General features: G+C 37.1%; 6 protein-coding genes across 6 annotated transcripts; 1 reads left to right on the forward strand and 5 right to left on the reverse strand.

Annotated features, from left to right (window-relative positions):
- Positions 1-9,776: 9,776 nt before the first annotated feature.
- On the reverse strand, positions 9,777-10,187 carry LOC133177963 (histone H3). The gene has a single exon (XM_061312775.1). It carries the CDS (start codon positions 10,185-10,187, stop codon positions 9,777-9,779), a length of 411 nt encoding a protein of 136 aa, XP_061168759.1.
- Positions 10,188-11,413: 1,226 nt separating this feature from the next.
- On the reverse strand, positions 11,414-12,001 carry LOC133177964 (histone H1-delta-like). The gene has a single exon (XM_061312776.1). It carries the CDS (start codon positions 11,999-12,001, stop codon positions 11,414-11,416), a length of 588 nt encoding a protein of 195 aa, XP_061168760.1.
- A 2,185-nt stretch (positions 12,002-14,186) lies between these two features.
- LOC133177965 (histone H2A) lies at positions 14,187-14,564 on the reverse strand. The gene has a single exon (XM_061312777.1). It carries the CDS (start codon positions 14,562-14,564, stop codon positions 14,187-14,189), a length of 378 nt encoding a protein of 125 aa, XP_061168761.1.
- A 255-nt stretch (positions 14,565-14,819) lies between these two features.
- On the forward strand, positions 14,820-15,191 carry LOC133177966 (histone H2B-like). Its single transcript, XM_061312779.1, has one exon. The coding sequence runs from the start codon at positions 14,820-14,822 to the stop codon at positions 15,189-15,191; it is 372 nt and encodes a 123-aa protein (XP_061168763.1).
- A 1,064-nt stretch (positions 15,192-16,255) lies between these two features.
- LOC133177967 (histone H4) lies at positions 16,256-16,567 on the reverse strand. The gene has a single exon (XM_061312780.1). The coding sequence runs from the start codon at positions 16,565-16,567 to the stop codon at positions 16,256-16,258; it is 312 nt and encodes a 103-aa protein (XP_061168764.1).
- A 1,418-nt stretch (positions 16,568-17,985) lies between these two features.
- LOC133177968 (histone H3) lies at positions 17,986-18,396 on the reverse strand. Its single transcript, XM_061312781.1, has one exon. It carries the CDS (start codon positions 18,394-18,396, stop codon positions 17,986-17,988), a length of 411 nt encoding a protein of 136 aa, XP_061168765.1.
- Between the last annotated feature and the right edge of the window lie 445 nt (positions 18,397-18,841).

An 18,841-nucleotide genomic window follows, 5' to 3' on the forward strand; every position in this document is an offset into this window, starting at 1 on the left:
CTCGTAGATGAGACCGGAAATACGTTTGACACCACCACGGCGAGCAAGACGGCGTATGGCTGGCTTGGTGATACCCTGGATGTTGTCTCTCAAGACTTTTCTGTGTCGCTTAGCGCCTCCTTTTCCAAGACCTTTTCCTCCTTTGCCACGTCCAGACATGTTATAAGTTCAGTCAGTAGTACTGTTCTGATGAACTGATCATGCGTAATTGCCTAATTTATAGTCCAAATTGAGGACCCGTGAGAGCGCACGATGCTTTGAAAAGTTCGGAACGTTACCAAAGCGGTATTGTGACAAGCTTTACGATTGGTCAGCTTGGCATGATGGGAATGTTTACATTTCTTGCCCCACAGGAATTTTAACCACATTTAATTAATTTTGATTCTTTAATTTCTTCACATATAGGCAAGTTTATGTTCAATTTATTCACCTAAACCAAAATATTGGTACGTGGAGGTACATATATACATTTTATACAAACTGGTATACAAAACAACAACAAAAAAAAAAAAAAAAAAAACATGACAGAAAATGAATAAAAATGATAAAGAGAGAGAGGGGAATTATATCAAGCAGGACAGACAGCATCATAATTTTTTAGGATAAACATACACAATTTTTTGTTTTGTTGTTGTTATTTTTTTTATTTCAGTATTTTTTGCTTTGAGTTTAACAAAATAAATACCGTTGTTGCCGAATGATAATTAAAACGTGGGTGGGTGGGTGGGGATTAAGTTATTCAAAGGAAAGGGGTGTGACAGATAACACCGAAATAATACAAAATGTAGAAGCTGAATGAAACTTTTGATTCTCATTCATTTATGATATCTAGTTATAGATGTGATCATTTATTTGATTTCCTCTTTTCTCAGTTAATTTTCAAAGGCAACTTTAAGCAGTGACCAAACCGGCTTTATAAATGAGCCTTTTTCATTTTATTACACGCCACGTTAGAACGAATATCGTTATATTTGACGTTGTTTAGAAATCAATAAAAATCATACTTTGAATATAAATGAAATACGGAATTGCAGTTCTGAAATGCATGTACTCGCATATGTGCATAGCTGTAGAACTAATGAGATAAAGTTGTAATACTGTTATTATTTTTTGCTTCGACACATTCCATCATATTCTATTTAAATAATTGTGCTATTTTCTAATTTATTTCGCAAAATTCTTGAATGTATTCTAGAGGGGCAGGTTGATGGACTTGTACAAAATATAGTTTCAAGATGTGTAGACAACTTCTACAACAAATTGATGATGACAATAGTACTATGAAATTGTCTAGCATTGTGCTCTTTCATAATTTATGTAATTATATATATGCAAGGCACAGATATATTCACTGAAGGATGTATTGTGTCTCAACATTTTTTTTTTTTTTTTTTTTTTTTTTTTTCCAATTTGGGGGCATTGTTCGCTGAATTTGATAAAATTTATTAATTTCGGCCAAATAATTCAACATTATTTTCAGAGATGTTTCAACGTCTGAACAGAAGGCATCTTTTCGAAGAATGTAGGTGGCCGTGAAAACGGCCGTTTGCTTTAGGACTTGAAATACAGCTTAAAATTAAGCACGCTCTCCACGAATACGTCTGGCCAGCTGGATGTCTTTGGGCATGATGGTTACTCTCTTGGCGTGAATGGCGCACAGGTTGGTGTCCTCAAAGAGACCAACAAGGTAAGCTTCGCTTGCTTCCTGTAAAGCCATGACAGCTGAACTCTGGAAACGCAAGTCGGTCTTAAAATCCTGAGCGATTTCCCGGACCAAGCGCTGGAATGGCAGCTTCCTGATGAGAAGCTCAGTGCTCTTCTGGTATCTCCGAATTTCACGGAGGGCGACAGTTCCTGGCCTGTATCTATGCGGTTTCTTAACGCCACCCGTGGCTGGTGCGCTTTTACGAGCAGCTTTGGTAGCGAGCTGTTTTCTGGGGGCCTTGCCTCCTGTAGATTTTCGTGCCGTCTGCTTGGTACGTGCCATGCTATCTCCTCAGATTATTCAAACTCGAATGAATGAAGTGGCAGTGTTGCGCCGTGAACTTATATATCTTTGTAAGCTCAAGTTGAAAATCGCTGCGGTCTACCAGTCGGCTTAGTCGATTGGCTGGTGCCCGCAGTAACACTCGCTACGATTAGTCAGGTGAACGAGATGACCATTGGCTACGTCTGTAGGTAGTTTCAATCCACAGAATTGCCCCAAAAGAAAAAGAAAATCAAGTCGGTTTTTGACACATGATTTCACTGCAGATACATATAGTCAAATATTTTTTTTTTAAATATATATATGGTGAATAATGGGGATGAATGTAACGTCAATTGAATAGAAAATAGAATTATTTATTATATATATATACATATATTTTCAATTCGTTATTGAAGCAAAATGCATTTTCGAAAAATATATATTATATATTTCTTGTCATTATTTCCTCCTACCATTATCTGAACAAGCCCAGTAATATTACTAAGTATCATGATACTTGCAGATAATCAGAATGGTGCATATAGGATGAACAGGAATTACCCTGTTGCAAAAACAAGAACAAAACAAATAATACAAATAAATGAATAATTAATTAAATGAATGAATAATTAAATAAATGAATGAATGAATAAATGAAAAGAATAAATAAATGAAACGAATAAGAATGTATGTATCTGTCTTTCAATAGGTACGCATGAACTTTTATTCCATTCGTTCCACATTTGATTCCAAATAAAGTGGGGGGGAAAAAAAAGAAAAAAAAAATATTAACAATAATAATAATAATAATAAATAAATAAATAAAATAAATTAATAAATAAAATTAAATAAAATAAAGAAAATTAATAATAATAATAAAACTTCAAAAAAAAGAAAAGAAAAAAAAATACTAGAATGATAACACTAATAATAATGGCCATATAGTTTGCGTAGGCGTTGTGATGTGGAAAAAGTAAAATTTTATTTACTTGAGGGAGGGTATGTAAACAAAATAAAAACTGACTTTTGTTTCTTCTTCTTCTCAGAAACAGCATGTTAATATTATCATGACTTTGTAATTTGCTTCCAGTCGAAGACAAATAAACTATGTGTAATAGGTAAGTGTACTTCTTGTTTATTCATTTTGTGTTTCCATTAGTACATGTATGTAATAGAGGCATCTTTTCTAAAAATGTTGGTAGCCCTGAAAAGGGCTTTTGTAATTGGTTTAAGACAATTGGCAGCCTACGCCTTGGTGGCTTTCTTTGGGGTTTTTGACTTCTTGGCTGTGGCTTTCTTGGGCGCTTTGGTTTTCGTAGGCTTTGGAGCTGCCTTGGCTTTCTTGGGAGACTTAGTAGCTGCTTTCTTCTTGGGAGACTCGGCCTTCTTGGGTGCTGCAGGTTTCTTAACAGCCTTTTTCTTTTCTGTTGGCTTTTTCTCCCCGGTTGTCTTCTTGGGTTTGGTCGTTTTCTTGGGCTTGGCAGCCTTAGGTTTGGTGACTTTTTTGGTCTTGGGTTTCTTCTCCGTCTTGGGCTTCTCTCCCAGCTTGAAGGAACCACTGGCACCTGTACCCTTGGCCTGTTTGAGAACTCCCTTCTTGAGGGCCATCTTCAGATGGGTGTTGACACTAGAGGCGTCATTACCGACTTTGTAGTTGCCCATGATGTACTTGAGAATAGCTTGTCTCGAGGAACCTCCGCGCTCCTTCAGGGCAGCCACAGCAGCGCTGATCATCTCGATGTACTTGGGATGGGCGGGGACCGTCTTGGGTTTGGAAACCTTCTTCTTGGCGGGGGATTTTGCTGGTGCGGCGTCTGCCATAATTTTTTTGTCCTGTTTTCTACAACTGATGTGAACGACGTTATCGACGATAAGGAAATGAATGAAATCACCTCCGCCGATGGCCTTATTTGAGTGGCGGCGAGCGCGGACCTCCGTGAAAACTCCCCAATTGTCGACAGCGTAGAGGATTGAACTCGTCCAACTTTGTGTTTCAATACCTGTAATTTTTCCGATATTGTCCTCCCAATTTTACTTAATTTTCTCAAATATGTCACTGTGCGTTTTCTTGAAATATTTTCCTACATAACTGTTTCCGTTTAAGGTTCTTAATCTGTCATTTTAAAGGAGGAATTGTCTGTTGATTCTGAAAATGCGCTGTTCCCTGGAGCCCAGAAGCGACTAATTTTGATTAAAACACGAAAACAAGAGGAATAGAACACGAGTAAGGGATTGAAGTACTTACTACATTGCTATGCGATAAAACATACATGTACATTTCTTTCAATTGTCTTATATGTTACTTAAAATCCGAATGAAAATGCAAACATTCGGCACAAACACGCGCACAATGGATAGTGATGTGTGCCTTGCATTTCATATGAAATGGAGAGAAAAAAAACAAAACAAAAACAAAACAACAAAAAAAAAAACAAACAAACAAACAAACAAAAGGGTCATATGAAGAGAAATCACGGAATCTCACAAATTGTTGAATGTTCAAATATATATCTAATATACTTTCTAGATCAGTGGATGTTCACCCCCTTAAAGGGACAACATATAATTTCTTTTCGAATATTTAAATACATGACACCTACTTTATAATTATAACACCGAGGACACCGGGAAGATCCAGACCGTACGTAACGTACCACATTCGGTGGTACAACGTCTGAATTTCTCAGTATAATTATATCATAAGAATATACATAACTGACATCCTTGTAAATTACATGAAAAAAAAAAAAAATCACATAAAAAGGGCGTGTATTTAATAATTGTAGAACACTCACTTAATTAGTAGTTATACATAAGAGAGAGACAGAGAGAGACGAACAAGGCGAATCATGGGAGTAGCTTATTCATTGATATTAATTTGTTTCTTGTAATTTACACACACAAATAATTGAGTACATGTAAATAAACAGAATGTGGTCAAAAGCCAATGTATTTAAAATCTATATCTTTCAAGTTGAACAAGACAACCAGTATATAATACAAGACAATACAATACATTGATACAAGCATCAAATTGGTTGCACACTTTCCACGTGCAGATCATGATTCCCTGCATCTATATGTCACGTGACGATGCAGATGTGCTGCACGGCGCAGTGATGGACATCGCAATAAATGTAAAGTGTTAAAAAAAATGTCGTTTAGTCATTCGCATCGGTAGTCTATTCGAAAGAAAATTTACTACCAGTGTTTAATTGTGTTAGTACTGTAAGTATCCGGAAACTGGCATCGAGTTGCTTTTATTCACTCTTATTATGGGAAGCACACTTTTTTGAATAAGAACATTCAAGACATAATATAAACCACATCTTCTTATTCTTATGAGATTCTTATATTCATCACTTTTATCTATTTTATCAATTAGGAATTTTGTCTAAATAATCATCATATAAAACAATAGCGAGGGGGAAAAAAAAAAGAAGAAGAAACATTAAGGATTTAACTGGAGTTACAGATCTTTTGAATATGTTAATAAAATAATGATCATATTTAAAAATATTTGTATTAAAGGAAAAAATTGAAAGTTAGATCGCCATGTTAGATGATTTCCGCAGTTTCTAGTCTTAATTGGTCAATGAAATGGGTTTTTTTTTTCTTTTCTTATCTCTTTGTTGAGTGAGCATTCAAGTAATAAGTGAGAATTCAACATTTGTACGCAGGCCTATAAGGTTTGGATTCAACTGCCTATAACGAGAAAGAAAAAACGTACATATACGAATATACATGCGAGTCAATTTTTAAATTTATTGCTTTTGTTATTGACTTAATACATTTATTTATCATTAAATATATAACACTTTCTTTGATGTTTGATCTCTGTTCTGTGTTGAAAATTATTGAATTCGTGTGTTTCTATTATTTTCTAGCTATAATAATTGTTTACGTTTCAACTCGTTTGTAATGTAGGTATCTTTTCGAAAAGCTTATGTGGCCGTGAAAACGGCCGTTTGGTTTTGTGCTGCACACAACACAACTATAGGATCTTTTTACTTGGCGGCTTTCTGTGTCTTTTTGGGAAGGAGCACCGCTTGGATGTTGGGCAGGACACCACCCTGCGCGATGGTCACGCCGGACAGGAGTTTGTTCAATTCTTCGTCGTTGCGGATGGCCAGCTGCAGATGACGGGGAATGATTCTGGTCTTTTTGTTGTCGCGGGCAGCGTTGCCTGCCAACTCCAAGACTTCTGCGGCCAAGTACTCAAGAACGGCAGCCAAGTACACGGGAGCGCCTGCTCCCACTCTCTCGGCGTAGTTGCCCTTTCTCAGCAGACGGTGAATACGACCCACGGGGAACTGCAGTCCGGCGCGGGAAGAACGGCTCTTGGCCTTCCCCTTCACTTTGCCTCCTTTGCCACGTCCAGACATTCTTAACGGTTATGTTCTTTCGTGTACAGTCAACGAATAATCCAGCGACGCCCGCACGCACCAATTTAAACAACCAAGCGGATCCAACGGTGCAGCCAATTAACGCGTCGCTCTGTTGTGCCTTTAGGTGAAATCCGAACAAGTAATGTTTTCTCGGAGGTCCGTAACAAGCTTCTCCTCCTACTCGCATATAAATAGTAAATTTTACCATTTCACTTTATTCATCTCTTCAGTTTGACCTGTCAACTTGAGATCATGCCACCCAAAGTCGGATCCAAAGGCGCCAAGAAAGCAGTCACCAAGGCCAAGACACCGAGGAGCACAGACAAGAAAAGGAGGAAGAGGAGGAGGGAATCTTATGCCATTTACATCTACAAAGTCCTAAAGCAGGTGCACCCTGACACTGGTGTTTCCAGCAAGGCCATGAGCATAATGAACTCCTTCGTCAACGATATCTTTGAGAGAATCGCTGCCGAAGCCTCTCGTTTGGCCCACTACAACAAGCGATCTACAATCACAAGCAGAGAGGTCCAGACTGCTGTCCGTCTCCTTCTGCCCGGTGAACTGGCCAAGCACGCCGTATCTGAGGGCACCAAAGCCGTCACCAAGTACACCAGCAGCAAATAATCTCATTTTGCAAGTACACACACCAAACGGCCCTTTTAAGGGCCAACTAATTTTTTAGAAAAGATACCTTCATATTACATGCGTTATTGAGACACAAATAATATGTACGAGTGTTACAATGTGAATGCATGTGCTCGTAAAAGTGGCAAACGTATAAAAATCCCACATTGTTTACAACTGATTATAATAACAGAAGTAGGATAAATAAAGAAATACAAGTAGGTATTATTATATGAATGAGAGCCAAATTTTATTCACAAATAACTTGAATGTACAACCAAGCATATATCTGAAATAACTGTATCTTCAAATATAAATAAAATACAAGCATGCGAGGTCCATCTGATGTACACAAAATCCTGGTTCATTTGTCCTCTGTATACTGAATTAATTATCAGCGTACATTATATAATTGATAATAAAGTATCTCAATTCAGCTAATATCAATGAAACAGATAAATAAATTCAAGACCCCCCCCCCTCCCCTTTCTTTGACATTGACATATTGGAATTTTCAATCAGTAATTATACATCAATAAAAGTGCAATGACCAAAATGCGATAATTATACATTGACAATTAATTGTCTAACATTAGTCATAATTGTTAAACAAGAAAAAAAAGCATGTCACTCAGCGCCAGTTGGTACCTGTCATTGTCGGTAGATCGATCCCTCAAAATAATACTCAAGACAGCAGCATTATTATTTTAATATATGATTATAATAATAAAAAAAAATTAAATAATATATACTGTTTGTGTGTGTTTATTCAATATTTCTTGTCCAAACCTAAATTCAATACATATTTGTTGCTCTGTATATAGTTTTGAGGAAATATTACGACATAAAGGGTCTTACTCTGTTATTGTTGTGTATTTATTTTACCACTTACAACCATTCTGTATTCAACTTTGTACAGTGAATATCTGTATAACAAGTACTCAGTAAGTAAATGTCTGTCTTAACGATGTTTTAGAGGCATCTTTTCGAAAAATTTGGGTGGCCGTGATAACGGCCGTTTGTGTTTGTTTTAAACTTCTGTCTTGACTGTCAAACTGAATTCTTTAGCCTCCAAATCCGTACAGGGTGCGTCCTTGGCGTTTCAAGGCGTAGACCACGTCCATAGCTGTGACGGTCTTTCTCTTGGCATGCTCCGTGTAGGTTACAGCATCTCGGATCACGTTCTCCAAGAAAACCTTAAGAACTCCACGAGTTTCCTCGTAGATGAGACCGGAAATACGTTTGACACCACCACGGCGAGCAAGACGGCGTATGGCTGGCTTGGTGATACCCTGGATGTTGTCTCTCAAGACTTTTCTGTGTCGCTTAGCGCCTCCTTTTCCAAGACCTTTTCCTCCTTTGCCACGTCCAGACATGTTATAAGTTCAGACAGTAGTACTGTTCTGATGAACTGATCATGCGTAATTGCCTAATTTATAGTCCAAATTGAGGACCCGTGAGAGCGCACGATGCTTTGAAAAGTTCGGAACGTTACCAAAGCGGTATTGTGACAAGCTTTACGATTGGTCAGCTTGGCATGATGGGAATGTTTACATTTCTTGCCCCACAGGAATTTTAACCACATTTAATTAATTTTGATTCTTTAATTTCTTCACATATAGGCAAGTTTATGTTCAATTTATTCACCTAAACCAAAATATTGGTACGTGGAGGTACATATATACATTTTATACAAACTGGTATACAAAACAACAACAAAAAAAAAAAAAAAAAAAACATGACAGAAAATGAATAAAAATGATAAAGAGAGAGAGGGGAATTATATCAAGCAGGACAGACAGCATCATAATTTTTTAGGATAAACATACACAATTTTTTGTTTTGTTGTTGTTATTTTTTTTATTTCAGTATTTTTTGCTTTGAGTTTAACAAAATAAATACCGTTGTTGCCGAATGATAATTAAAACGTGGGTGGGTGGGTGGGGATTAAGTTATTCAAAGGAAAGGGGTGTGACAGATAACACCGAAATAATACAAAATGTAGAAGCTGAATGAAACTTTTGATTCTCATTCATTTATGATATCTAGTTATAGATGTGATCATTTATTTGATTTCCTCTTTTCTCAGTTAATTTTCAAAGGCAACTTTAAGCAGTGACCAAACCGGCTTTATAAATGAGCCTTTTTCATTTTATTACACGCCACGTTAGAACGAATATCGTTATATTTGACGTTGTTTAGAAATCAATAAAAATCATACTTTGAATATAAATGAAATACGGAATTGCAGTTCTGAAATGCATGTACTCGCATATGTGCATAGCTGTAGAACTAATGAGATAAAGTTGTAATACTGTTATTATTTTTTGCTTCGACACATTCCATCATATTCTATTTAAATAATTGTGCTATTTTCTAATTTATTTCGCAAAATTCTTGAATGTATTCTAGAGGGGCAGGTTGATGGACTTGTACAAAATATAGTTTCAAGATGTGTAGACAACTTCTACAACAAATTGATGATGACAATAGTACTATGAAATTGTCTAGCATTGTGCTCTTTCATAATTTATGTAATTATATATATGCAAGGCACAGATATATTCACTGAAGGATGTATTGTGTCTCAACATTTTTTTTTTTTTTTTTTTTTTTTTTTTTTTCCAATTTGGGGGCATTGTTCGCTGAATTTGATAAAATTTATTAATTTCGGCCAAATAATTCAACATTATTTTCAGAGATGTTTCAACGTCTGAACAGAAGGTATCTTTTCGAAGAATGTAGGTGGCCGTGAAAACGGCCGTTTGCTTTAGGACTTGAAATACAGCTTAAAATTAAGCACGCTCTCCACGAATACGTCTGGCCAGCTGGATGTCTTTGGGCATGATGGTTACTCTCTTGGCGTGAATGGCGCACAGGTTGGTGTCCTCAAAGAGACCAACAAGGTAAGCTTCGCTTGCTTCCTGTAAAGCCATGACAGCTGAACTCTGGAAACGCAAGTCGGTCTTAAAATCCTGAGCGATTTCCCGGACCAAGCGCTGGAATGGCAGCTTCCTGATGAGAAGCTCAGTGCTCTTCTGGTATCTCCGAATTTCACGGAGGGCGACAGTTCCTGGCCTGTATCTATGCGGTTTCTTAACGCCACCCGTGGCTGGTGCGCTTTTACGAGCAGCTTTGGTAGCGAGCTGTTTTCTGGGGGCCTTGCCTCCTGTAGATTTTCGTGCCGTCTGCTTGGTACGTGCCATGCTATCTCCTCAGATTATTCAAACTCGAATGAATGAAGTGGCAGTGTTGCGCCGTGAACTTATATATCTTTGTAAGCTCAAGTTGAAAATCGCTGCGGTCTACCAGTCGGCTTAGTCGATTGGCTGGTGCCCGCAGTAACACTCGCTACGATTAGTCAGGTGAACGAGATGACCATTGGCTACGTCTGTAGGTAGTTTCAATCCACAGAATTGCCCCAAAAGAAAAAGAAAATCAAGTCGGTTTTTGACACATGATTTCACTGCAGATACATATAGTCAAATATTTTTTTTTTAAATATATATATGGTGAATAATGGGGATGAATGTAACGTCAATTGAATAGAAAATAGAATTATTTATTATATATATATACATATATTTTCAATTCGTTATTGAAGCAAAATGCATTTTCGAAAAATATATATTATATATTTCTTGTCATTATTTCCTCCTACCATTATCTGAACAAGCCCAGTAATATTACTAAGTATCATGATACTTGCAGATAATCAGAATGGTGCATATAGGATGAACAGGAATTACCCTGTTGCAAAAACAAGAACAAAACAAATAATACAAATAAATGAATAATTAATTAAATGAATGAATAATTAAATAAATGAATGAATGAATAAATGAAAAGAATAAATAAATGAAACGAATAAGAATGTATGTATCTGTCTTTCAATAGGTACGCATGAACTTTTATTCCATTCGTTCCACATTTGATTCCAAATAAAGTGGGGGGGAAAAAAAAGAAAAAAAAATATTAACAATAATAATAATAATAATAAATAAATAAATAAAATAAATTAATAAATAAAATTAAATAAAATAAAGAAAATTAATAATAATAATAAAACTTCAAAAAAAAGAAAAGAAAAAAAAATACTAGAATGATAACACTAATAATAATGGCCATATAGTTTGCGTAGGCGTTGTGATGTGGAAAAAGTAAAATTTTATTTACTTGAGGGAGGGTATGTAAACAAAATAAAAACTGACTTTTGTTTCTTCTTCTTCTCAGAAACAGCATGTTAATATTATCATGACTTTGTAATTTGCTTCCAGTCGAAGACAAATAAACTATGTGTAATAGGTAAGTGTACTTCTTGTTTATTCATTTTGTGTTTCCATTAGTACATGTATGTAATAGAGGCATCTTTTCTAAAAATGTTGGTAGCCCTGAAAAGGGCTTTTGTAATTGGTTTAAGACAATTGGCAGCCTACGCCTTGGTGGCTTTCTTTGGGGTTTTTGACTTCTTGGCTGTGGCTTTCTTGGGCGCTTTGGTTTTCGTAGGCTTTGGAGCTGCCTTGGCTTTCTTGGGAGACTTAGTAGCTGCTTTCTTCTTGGGAGACTCGGCCTTCTTGGGTGCTGCAGGTTTCTTAACAGCCTTTTTCTTTTCTGTTGGCTTTTTCTCCCCGGTTGTCTTCTTGGGTTTGGTCGTTTTCTTGGGCTTGGCAGCCTTAGGTTTGGTGACTTTTTTGGTCTTGGGTTTCTTCTCCGTCTTGGGCTTCTCTCCCAGCTTGAAGGAACCACTGGCACCTGTACCCTTGGCCTGTTTGAGAACTCCCTTCTTGACTCCGTTCTTGAGGGCCATCTTCAGATGGGTGTTGACACTAGAGGCGTCATTACCGACTTTGTAGTTGCCCATGATGTACTTGAGAATAGCTTGTCTCGAGGAACCTCCGCGCTCCTTCAGGGCAGCCACAGCAGCGCTGATCATCTCGATGTACTTGGGATGGGCGGGGACCGTCTTGGGTTTGGAAACCTTCTTCTTGGCGGGGGATTTTGCTGGTGCGGCGTCTGCCATAATTTTTTTGTCCTGTTTTCTACAACTGATGTGAACGACGTTATCGACGATAAGGAAATGAATGAAATCACCTCCGCCGATGGCCTTATTTGAGTGGCGGCGAGCGCGGACCTCCGTGAAAACTCCCCAATTGTCGACAGCGTAGAGGATTGAACTCGTCCAACTTTGTGTTTCAATACCTGTAATTTTTCCGATATTGTCCTCCCAATTTTACTTAATTTTCTCAAATATGTCACTGTGCGTTTTCTTGAAATATTTTCCTACATAACTGTTTCCGTTTAAGGTTCTTAATCTGTCATTTTAAAGGAGGAATTGTCTGTTGATTCTGAAAATGCGCTGTTCCCTGGAGCCCAGAAGCGACTAATTTTGATTAAAACACGAAAACAAGAGGAATAGAACACGAGTAAGGGATTGAAGTACTTACTACATTGCTATGCGATAAAACATACATGTACATTTCTTTCAATTGTCTTATATGTTACTTAAAATCCGAATGAAAATGCAAACATTCGGCACAAACACGCGCACAATGGATAGTGATGTGTGCCTTGCATTTCATATGAAATGGAGAGAAAAAAAACAAAACAAAAACAAAACAACAAAAAAAAAAACAAACAAACAAACAAACAAAAGGGTCATATGAAGAGAAATCACGGAATCTCACAAATTGTTGAATGTTCAAATATATATCTAATATACTTTCTAGATCAGTGGATGTTCACCCCCTTAAAGGGACAACATATAATTTCTTTTCGAATATTTAAATACATGACACCTACTTTATAATTATAACACCGAGGACACCGGGAAGATCCAGACCGTACGTAACGTACCACATTCGGTGGTACAACGTCTGAATTTCTCAGTATAATTATATCATAAGAATATACATAACTGACATCCTTGTAAATTACATGAAAAAAAAAAAAATCACATAAAAAGGGCGTGTATTTAATAATTGTAGAACACTCACTTAATTAGTAGTTATACATAAGAGAGAGACAGAGAGAGACGAACAAGGCGAATCATGGGAGTAGCTTATTCATTGATATTAATTTGTTTCTTGTAATTTACACACACAAATAATTGAGTACATGTAAATAAACAGAATGTGGTCAAAAGCCAATGTATTTAAAATCTATATCTTTCAAGTTGAACAAGACAACCAGTATATAATACAAGACAATACAATACATTGATACAAGCATCAAATTGGTTGCACACTTTCCACGTGCAGATCATGATTCCCTGCATCTATATGTCACGTGACGATGCAGATGTGCTGCACGGCGCAGTGATGGACATCGCAATAAATGTAAAGTGTTAAAAAAAATGTCGTTTAGTCATTCGCATCGGTAGTCTATTCGAAAGAAAATTTACTACCAGTGTTTAATTGTGTTAGTACTGTAAGTATCCGGAAACTGGCATCGAGTTGCTTTTATTCACTCTTATTATGGGAAGCACACTTTTTTGAATAAGAACATTCAAGACATAATATAAACCACATCTTCTTATTCTTATGAGATTCTTATATTCATCACTTTTATCTATTTTATCAATTAGGAATTTTGTCTAAATAATCATCATATAAAACAATAGCGAGGGGGGAAAAAAAAAGAAGAAGAAACATTAAGGATTTAACTGGAGTTACAGATCTTTTGAATATGTTAATAAAATAATGATCATATTTAAAAATATTTGTATTAAAGGAAAAAATTGAAAGTTAGATCGCCATGTTAGATGATTTCCGCAGTTTCTAGTCTTAATTGGTCAATGAAATGGGTTTTTTTTTTCTTTTCTTATCTCTTTGTTGAGTGAGCATTCAAGTAATAAGTGAGAATTCAACATTTGTACGCAGGCCTATAAGGTTTGGATTCAACTGCCTATAACGAGAAAGAAAAAACGTACATATACGAATATACATGCGAGTCAATTTTTAAATTTATTGCTTTTGTTATTGACTTAATACATTTATTTATCATTAAATATATAACACTTTCTTTGATGTTTGATCTCTGTTCTGTGTTGAAAATTATTGAATTCGTGTGTTTCTATTATTTTCTAGCTATAATAATTGTTTACGTTTCAACTCGTTTGTAATGTAGGTATCTTTTCGAAAAGCTTATGTGGCCGTGAAAACGGCCGTTTGGTTTTGTGCTGCACACAACACAACTATAGGATCTTTTTACTTGGCGGCTTTCTGTGTCTTTTTGGGAAGGAGCACCGCTTGGATGTTGGGCAGGACACCACCCTGCGCGATGGTCACGCCGGACAGGAGTTTGTTCAATTCTTCGTCGTTGCGGATGGCCAGCTGCAGATGACGGGGAATGATTCTGGTCTTTTTGTTGTCGCGGGCAGCGTTGCCTGCCAACTCCAAGACTTCTGCGGCCAAGTACTCAAGAACGGCAGCCAAGTACACGGGAGCGCCTGCTCCCACTCTCTCGGCGTAGTTGCCCTTTCTCAGCAGACGGTGAATACGACCCACGGGGAACTGCAGTCCGGCGCGGGAAGAACGGCTCTTGGCCTTCCCCTTCACTTTGCCTCCTTTGCCACGTCCAGACATTCTTAACGGTTATGTTCTTTCGTGTACAGTCAACGAATAATCCAGCGACGCCCGCACGCACCAATTTAAACAACCAAGCGGATCCAACGGTGCAGCCAATTAACGCGTCGCTCTGTTGTGCCTTTAGGTGAAATCCGAACAAGTAATGTTTTCTCGGAGGTCCGTAACAAGCTTCTCCTCCTACTCGCATATAAATAGTAAATTTTACCATTTCACTTTATTCATCTCTTCAGTTTGACCTGTCAACTTGAGATCATGCCACCCAAAGTCGGATCCAAAGGCGCCAAGAAAGCAGTCACCAAGGCCAAGACACCGAGGAGCACAGACAAGAAAAGGAGGAAGAGGAGGAGGGAATCTTATGCCATTTACATCTACAAAGTCCTAAAGCAGGTGCACCCTGACACTGGTGTTTCCAGCAAGGCCATGAGCATAATGAACTCCTTCGTCAACGATATCTTTGAGAGAATCGCTGCCGAAGCCTCTCGTTTGGCCCACTACAACAAGCGATCTACAATCACAAGCAGAGAGGTCCAGACTGCTGTCCGTCTCCTTCTGCCCGGTGAACTGGCCAAGCACGCCGTATCTGAGGGCACCAAAGCCGTCACCAAGTACACCAGCAGCAAATAATCTCATTTTGCAAGTACACACACCAAACGGCCCTTTTAAGGGCCAACTAATTTTTTAGAAAAGATACCTTCATATTACATGCGTTATTGAGACACAAATAATATGTACGAGTGTTACAATGTGAATGCATGTGCTCGTAAAAGTGGCAAACGTATAAAAATCCCACATTGTTTACAACTGATTATAATAACAGAAGTAGGATAAATAAAGAAATACAAGTAGGTATTATTATATGAATGAGAGCCAAATTTTATTCACAAATAACTTGAATGTACAACCAAGCATATATCTGAAATAACTGTATCTTCAAATATAAATAAAATACAAGCATGCGAGGTCCATCTGATGTACACAAAATCCTGGTTCATTTGTCCTCTGTATACTGAATTAATTATCAGCGTACATTATATAATTGATAATAAAGTATCTCAATTCAGCTAATATCAATGAAACAGATAAATAAATTCAAGACCCCCCCCCCTCCCCTTTCTTTGACATTGACATATTGGAATTTTCAATCAGTAATTATACATCAATAAAAGTGCAATGACCAAAATGCGATAATTATACATTGACAATTAATTGTCTAACATTAGTCATAATTGTTAAACAAGAAAAAAAAGCATGTCACTCAGCGCCAGTTGGTACCTGTCATTGTCGGTAGATCGATCCCTCAAAATAATACTCAAGACAGCAGCATTATTATTTTAATATATGATTATAATAATAAAAAAAAATTAAATAATATATACTGTTTGTGTGTGTTTATTCAATATTTCTTGTCCAAACCTAAATTCAATACATATTTGTTGCTCTGTATATAGTTTTGAGGAAATATTACGACATAAAGGGTCTTACTCTGTTATTGTTGTGTATTTATTTTACCACTTACAACCATTCTGTATTCAACTTTGTACAGTGAATATCTGTATAACAAGTACTCAGTAAGTAAATGTCTGTCTTAACGATGTTTTAGAGGCATCTTTTCGAAAAATTTGGGTGGCCGTGATAACGGCCGTTTGTGTTTGTTTTAAACTTCTGTCTTGACTGTCAAACTGAATTCTTTAGCCTCCAAATCCGTACAGGGTGCGTCCTTGGCGTTTCAAGGCGTAGACCACGTCCATAGCTGTGACGGTCTTTCTCTTGGCATGCTCCGTGTAGGTTACAGCATCTCGGATCACGTTCTCCAAGAAAACCTTAAGAACTCCACGAGTTTCCTCGTAGATGAGACCGGAAATACGTTTGACACCACCACGGCGAGCAAGACGGCGTATGGCTGGCTTGGTGATACCCTGGATGTTGTCTCTCAAGACTTTTCTGTGTCGCTTAGCGCCTCCTTTTCCAAGACCTTTTCCTCCTTTGCCACGTCCAGACATGTTATAAGTTCAGTCAGTAGTACTGTTCTGATGAACTGATCATGCGTAATTGCCTAATTTATAGTCCAAATTGAGGACCCGTGAGAGCGCACGATGCTTTGAAAAGTTCGGAACGTTACCAAAGCGGTATTGTGACAAGCTTTACGATTGGTCAGCTTGGCATGATGGGAATGTTTACATTTCTTGCCCCACAGGAATTTTAACCACATTTAATTAATTTTGATTCTTTAATTTCTTCACATATAGGCAAGTTTATGTTCAATTTATTCACCTAAACCAAAATATTGGTACGTGGAGGTACATATATACATTTTATACAAACTGGTATACAAAACAACAACAAAAAAAAAAAAAAAAAAAACATGACAGAAAATGAATAAAAATGATAAAGAGAGAGAGGGGAATTATATCAAGCAGGACAGACAGCATCATAATTTTTTAGGATAAACATACACAATTTTTTGTTTTGTTGTTGTTATTTTTTTTATTTCAGTATTTTTTGCTTTGAGTTTAACAAAATAAATACCGTTGTTGCCGAATGATAATTAAAACGTGGGTGGGTGGGTGGGGATTAAGTTATTCAAAGGAAAGGGGTGTGACAGATAACACCGAAATAATACAAAATGTAGAAGCTGAATGAAACTTTTTGATTCTCATTCATTTATGATATCTAGTTATAGATGTGATCATTTATTTGATTTCCTCTTTTCTCAGTTAATTTTCAAAGGCAACTTTAAGCAGTGACCAAACCGGCTTTATAAATGAGCCTTTTTCATTTTATTACACGCCACGTTAGAACGAATATCGTTATATTTGACGTTGTTTAGAAATCAATAAAAATCATACTTTGAATATAAATGAAATACGGAATTGCAGTTCTGAAATGCATGTACTCGCATATGTGCATAGCTGTAGAACTAATGAGATAAAGTTGTAATACTGTTATTATTTTTTGCTTCGACACATTCCATCATATTCTATTTAAATAATTGTGCTATTTTCTAATTTATTTCGCAAAATTCTTGAATGTATTCTAGAGGGGCAGGTTGATGGACTTGTACAAAATATAGTTTCAAGATGTGTAGACAACTTCTACAACAAATTGATGATGACAATAGTACTATGAAATTGTCTAGCATTGTGCTCTTTCATAATTTATGTAATTATATATATGCAAGGCACAGATATATTCACTGAAGGATGTATTGTGTCTCAACATTTTTTTTTTTTTTTTTTTTTTTTTTTTTTCCAATTTGGGGGCATTGTTCGCTGAATTTGATAAATTTATTAATTTCGGCCAAATAATTCAACATTATTTTCAGAGATGTTTCAACGTCTGAACAGAAGGCATCTTTTCGAAGAATGTAGGTGGCCGTGAAAACGGCCGTTTGCTTTAGGACTTGAAATACAGCTTAAAATTAAGCACGCTCTCCACGAATACGTCTGGCCAGCTGGATGTCTTTGGGCATGATGGTTACTCTCTTGGCGTGAATGGCGCACAGGTTGGTGTCCTCAAAGAGACCAACAAGGTAAGCTTCGCTTGCTTCCTGTAAAGCCATGACAGCTGAACTCTGGAAACGCAAGTCGGTCTTAAAATCCTGAGCGATTTCCCGGACCAAGCGCTGGAATGGCAGCTTCCTGATGAGAAGCTCAGTGCTCTTCTGGTATCTCCGAATTTCACGGAGGGCGACAGTTCCTGGCCTGTATCTATGCGGTTTCTTAACGCCACCCGTGGCTGGTGCGCTTTTACGAGCAGCTTTGGTAGCGAGCTGTTTTCTGGGGGCCTTGCCTCCTGTAGATTTTCGTGCCGTCTGCTTGGTACGTGCCATGCTATCTCCTCAGATTATTCAAACTCGAATGAATGAAGTGGCAGTGTTGCGCCGTGAACTTATATATCTTTGTAAGCTCAAGTTGAAAATCGCTGCGGTCTACCAGTCGGCTTAGTCGATTGGCTGGTGCCCGCAGTAACACTCGCTACGATTAGTCAGGTGAACGAGATGACCATTGGCTACGTCTGTAGGTAGTTTCAATCCACAGAATTGCCCCAAAAGAAAAAGAAAATCAAGTCGGTTTTTGACACATGATTTCACTGCAGATACATATAGTCAAATATTTTTTTTTTAAATATATATATGGTGAATAATGGGGATGAATGTAACGTCAATTGAATAGAAAATAGAATTATTTATTATATATATATACATATATTTTCAATTCGTTATTGAAGCAAAATGCATTTTCGAAAAATATATATTATATATTTCTTGTCATTAT

This window comes from Saccostrea echinata, unplaced genomic scaffold, assembly GCF_033153115.1.
Source record: "Saccostrea echinata isolate AGI-Se365-2 ecotype Australia unplaced genomic scaffold, CSIRO_AGI_Sech_v1 ptg000304l, whole genome shotgun sequence".
Classification (NCBI taxonomy): Eukaryota; Metazoa; Mollusca; class Bivalvia; order Ostreida; family Ostreidae; genus Saccostrea; species Saccostrea echinata.

Coding starts and splice junctions, on each gene's coding strand:
- LOC133177968 (XM_061312781.1), bottom strand. CDS start 18,396: ATGGCACGTACCAAGCAGACGGCACGAAAATCTACAGGAGGCAAGGCC.
- LOC133177967 (XM_061312780.1), bottom strand. CDS start 16,567: ATGTCTGGACGTGGCAAAGGAGGAAAAGGTCTTGGAAAAGGAGGCGCT.
- LOC133177963 (XM_061312775.1), bottom strand. CDS start 10,187: ATGGCACGTACCAAGCAGACGGCACGAAAATCTACAGGAGGCAAGGCC.
- LOC133177965 (XM_061312777.1), bottom strand. CDS start 14,564: ATGTCTGGACGTGGCAAAGGAGGCAAAGTGAAGGGGAAGGCCAAGAGC.
- LOC133177966 (XM_061312779.1), top strand. CDS start 14,820: ATGCCACCCAAAGTCGGATCCAAAGGCGCCAAGAAAGCAGTCACCAAG.
- LOC133177964 (XM_061312776.1), bottom strand. CDS start 12,001: ATGGCAGACGCCGCACCAGCAAAATCCCCCGCCAAGAAGAAGGTTTCC.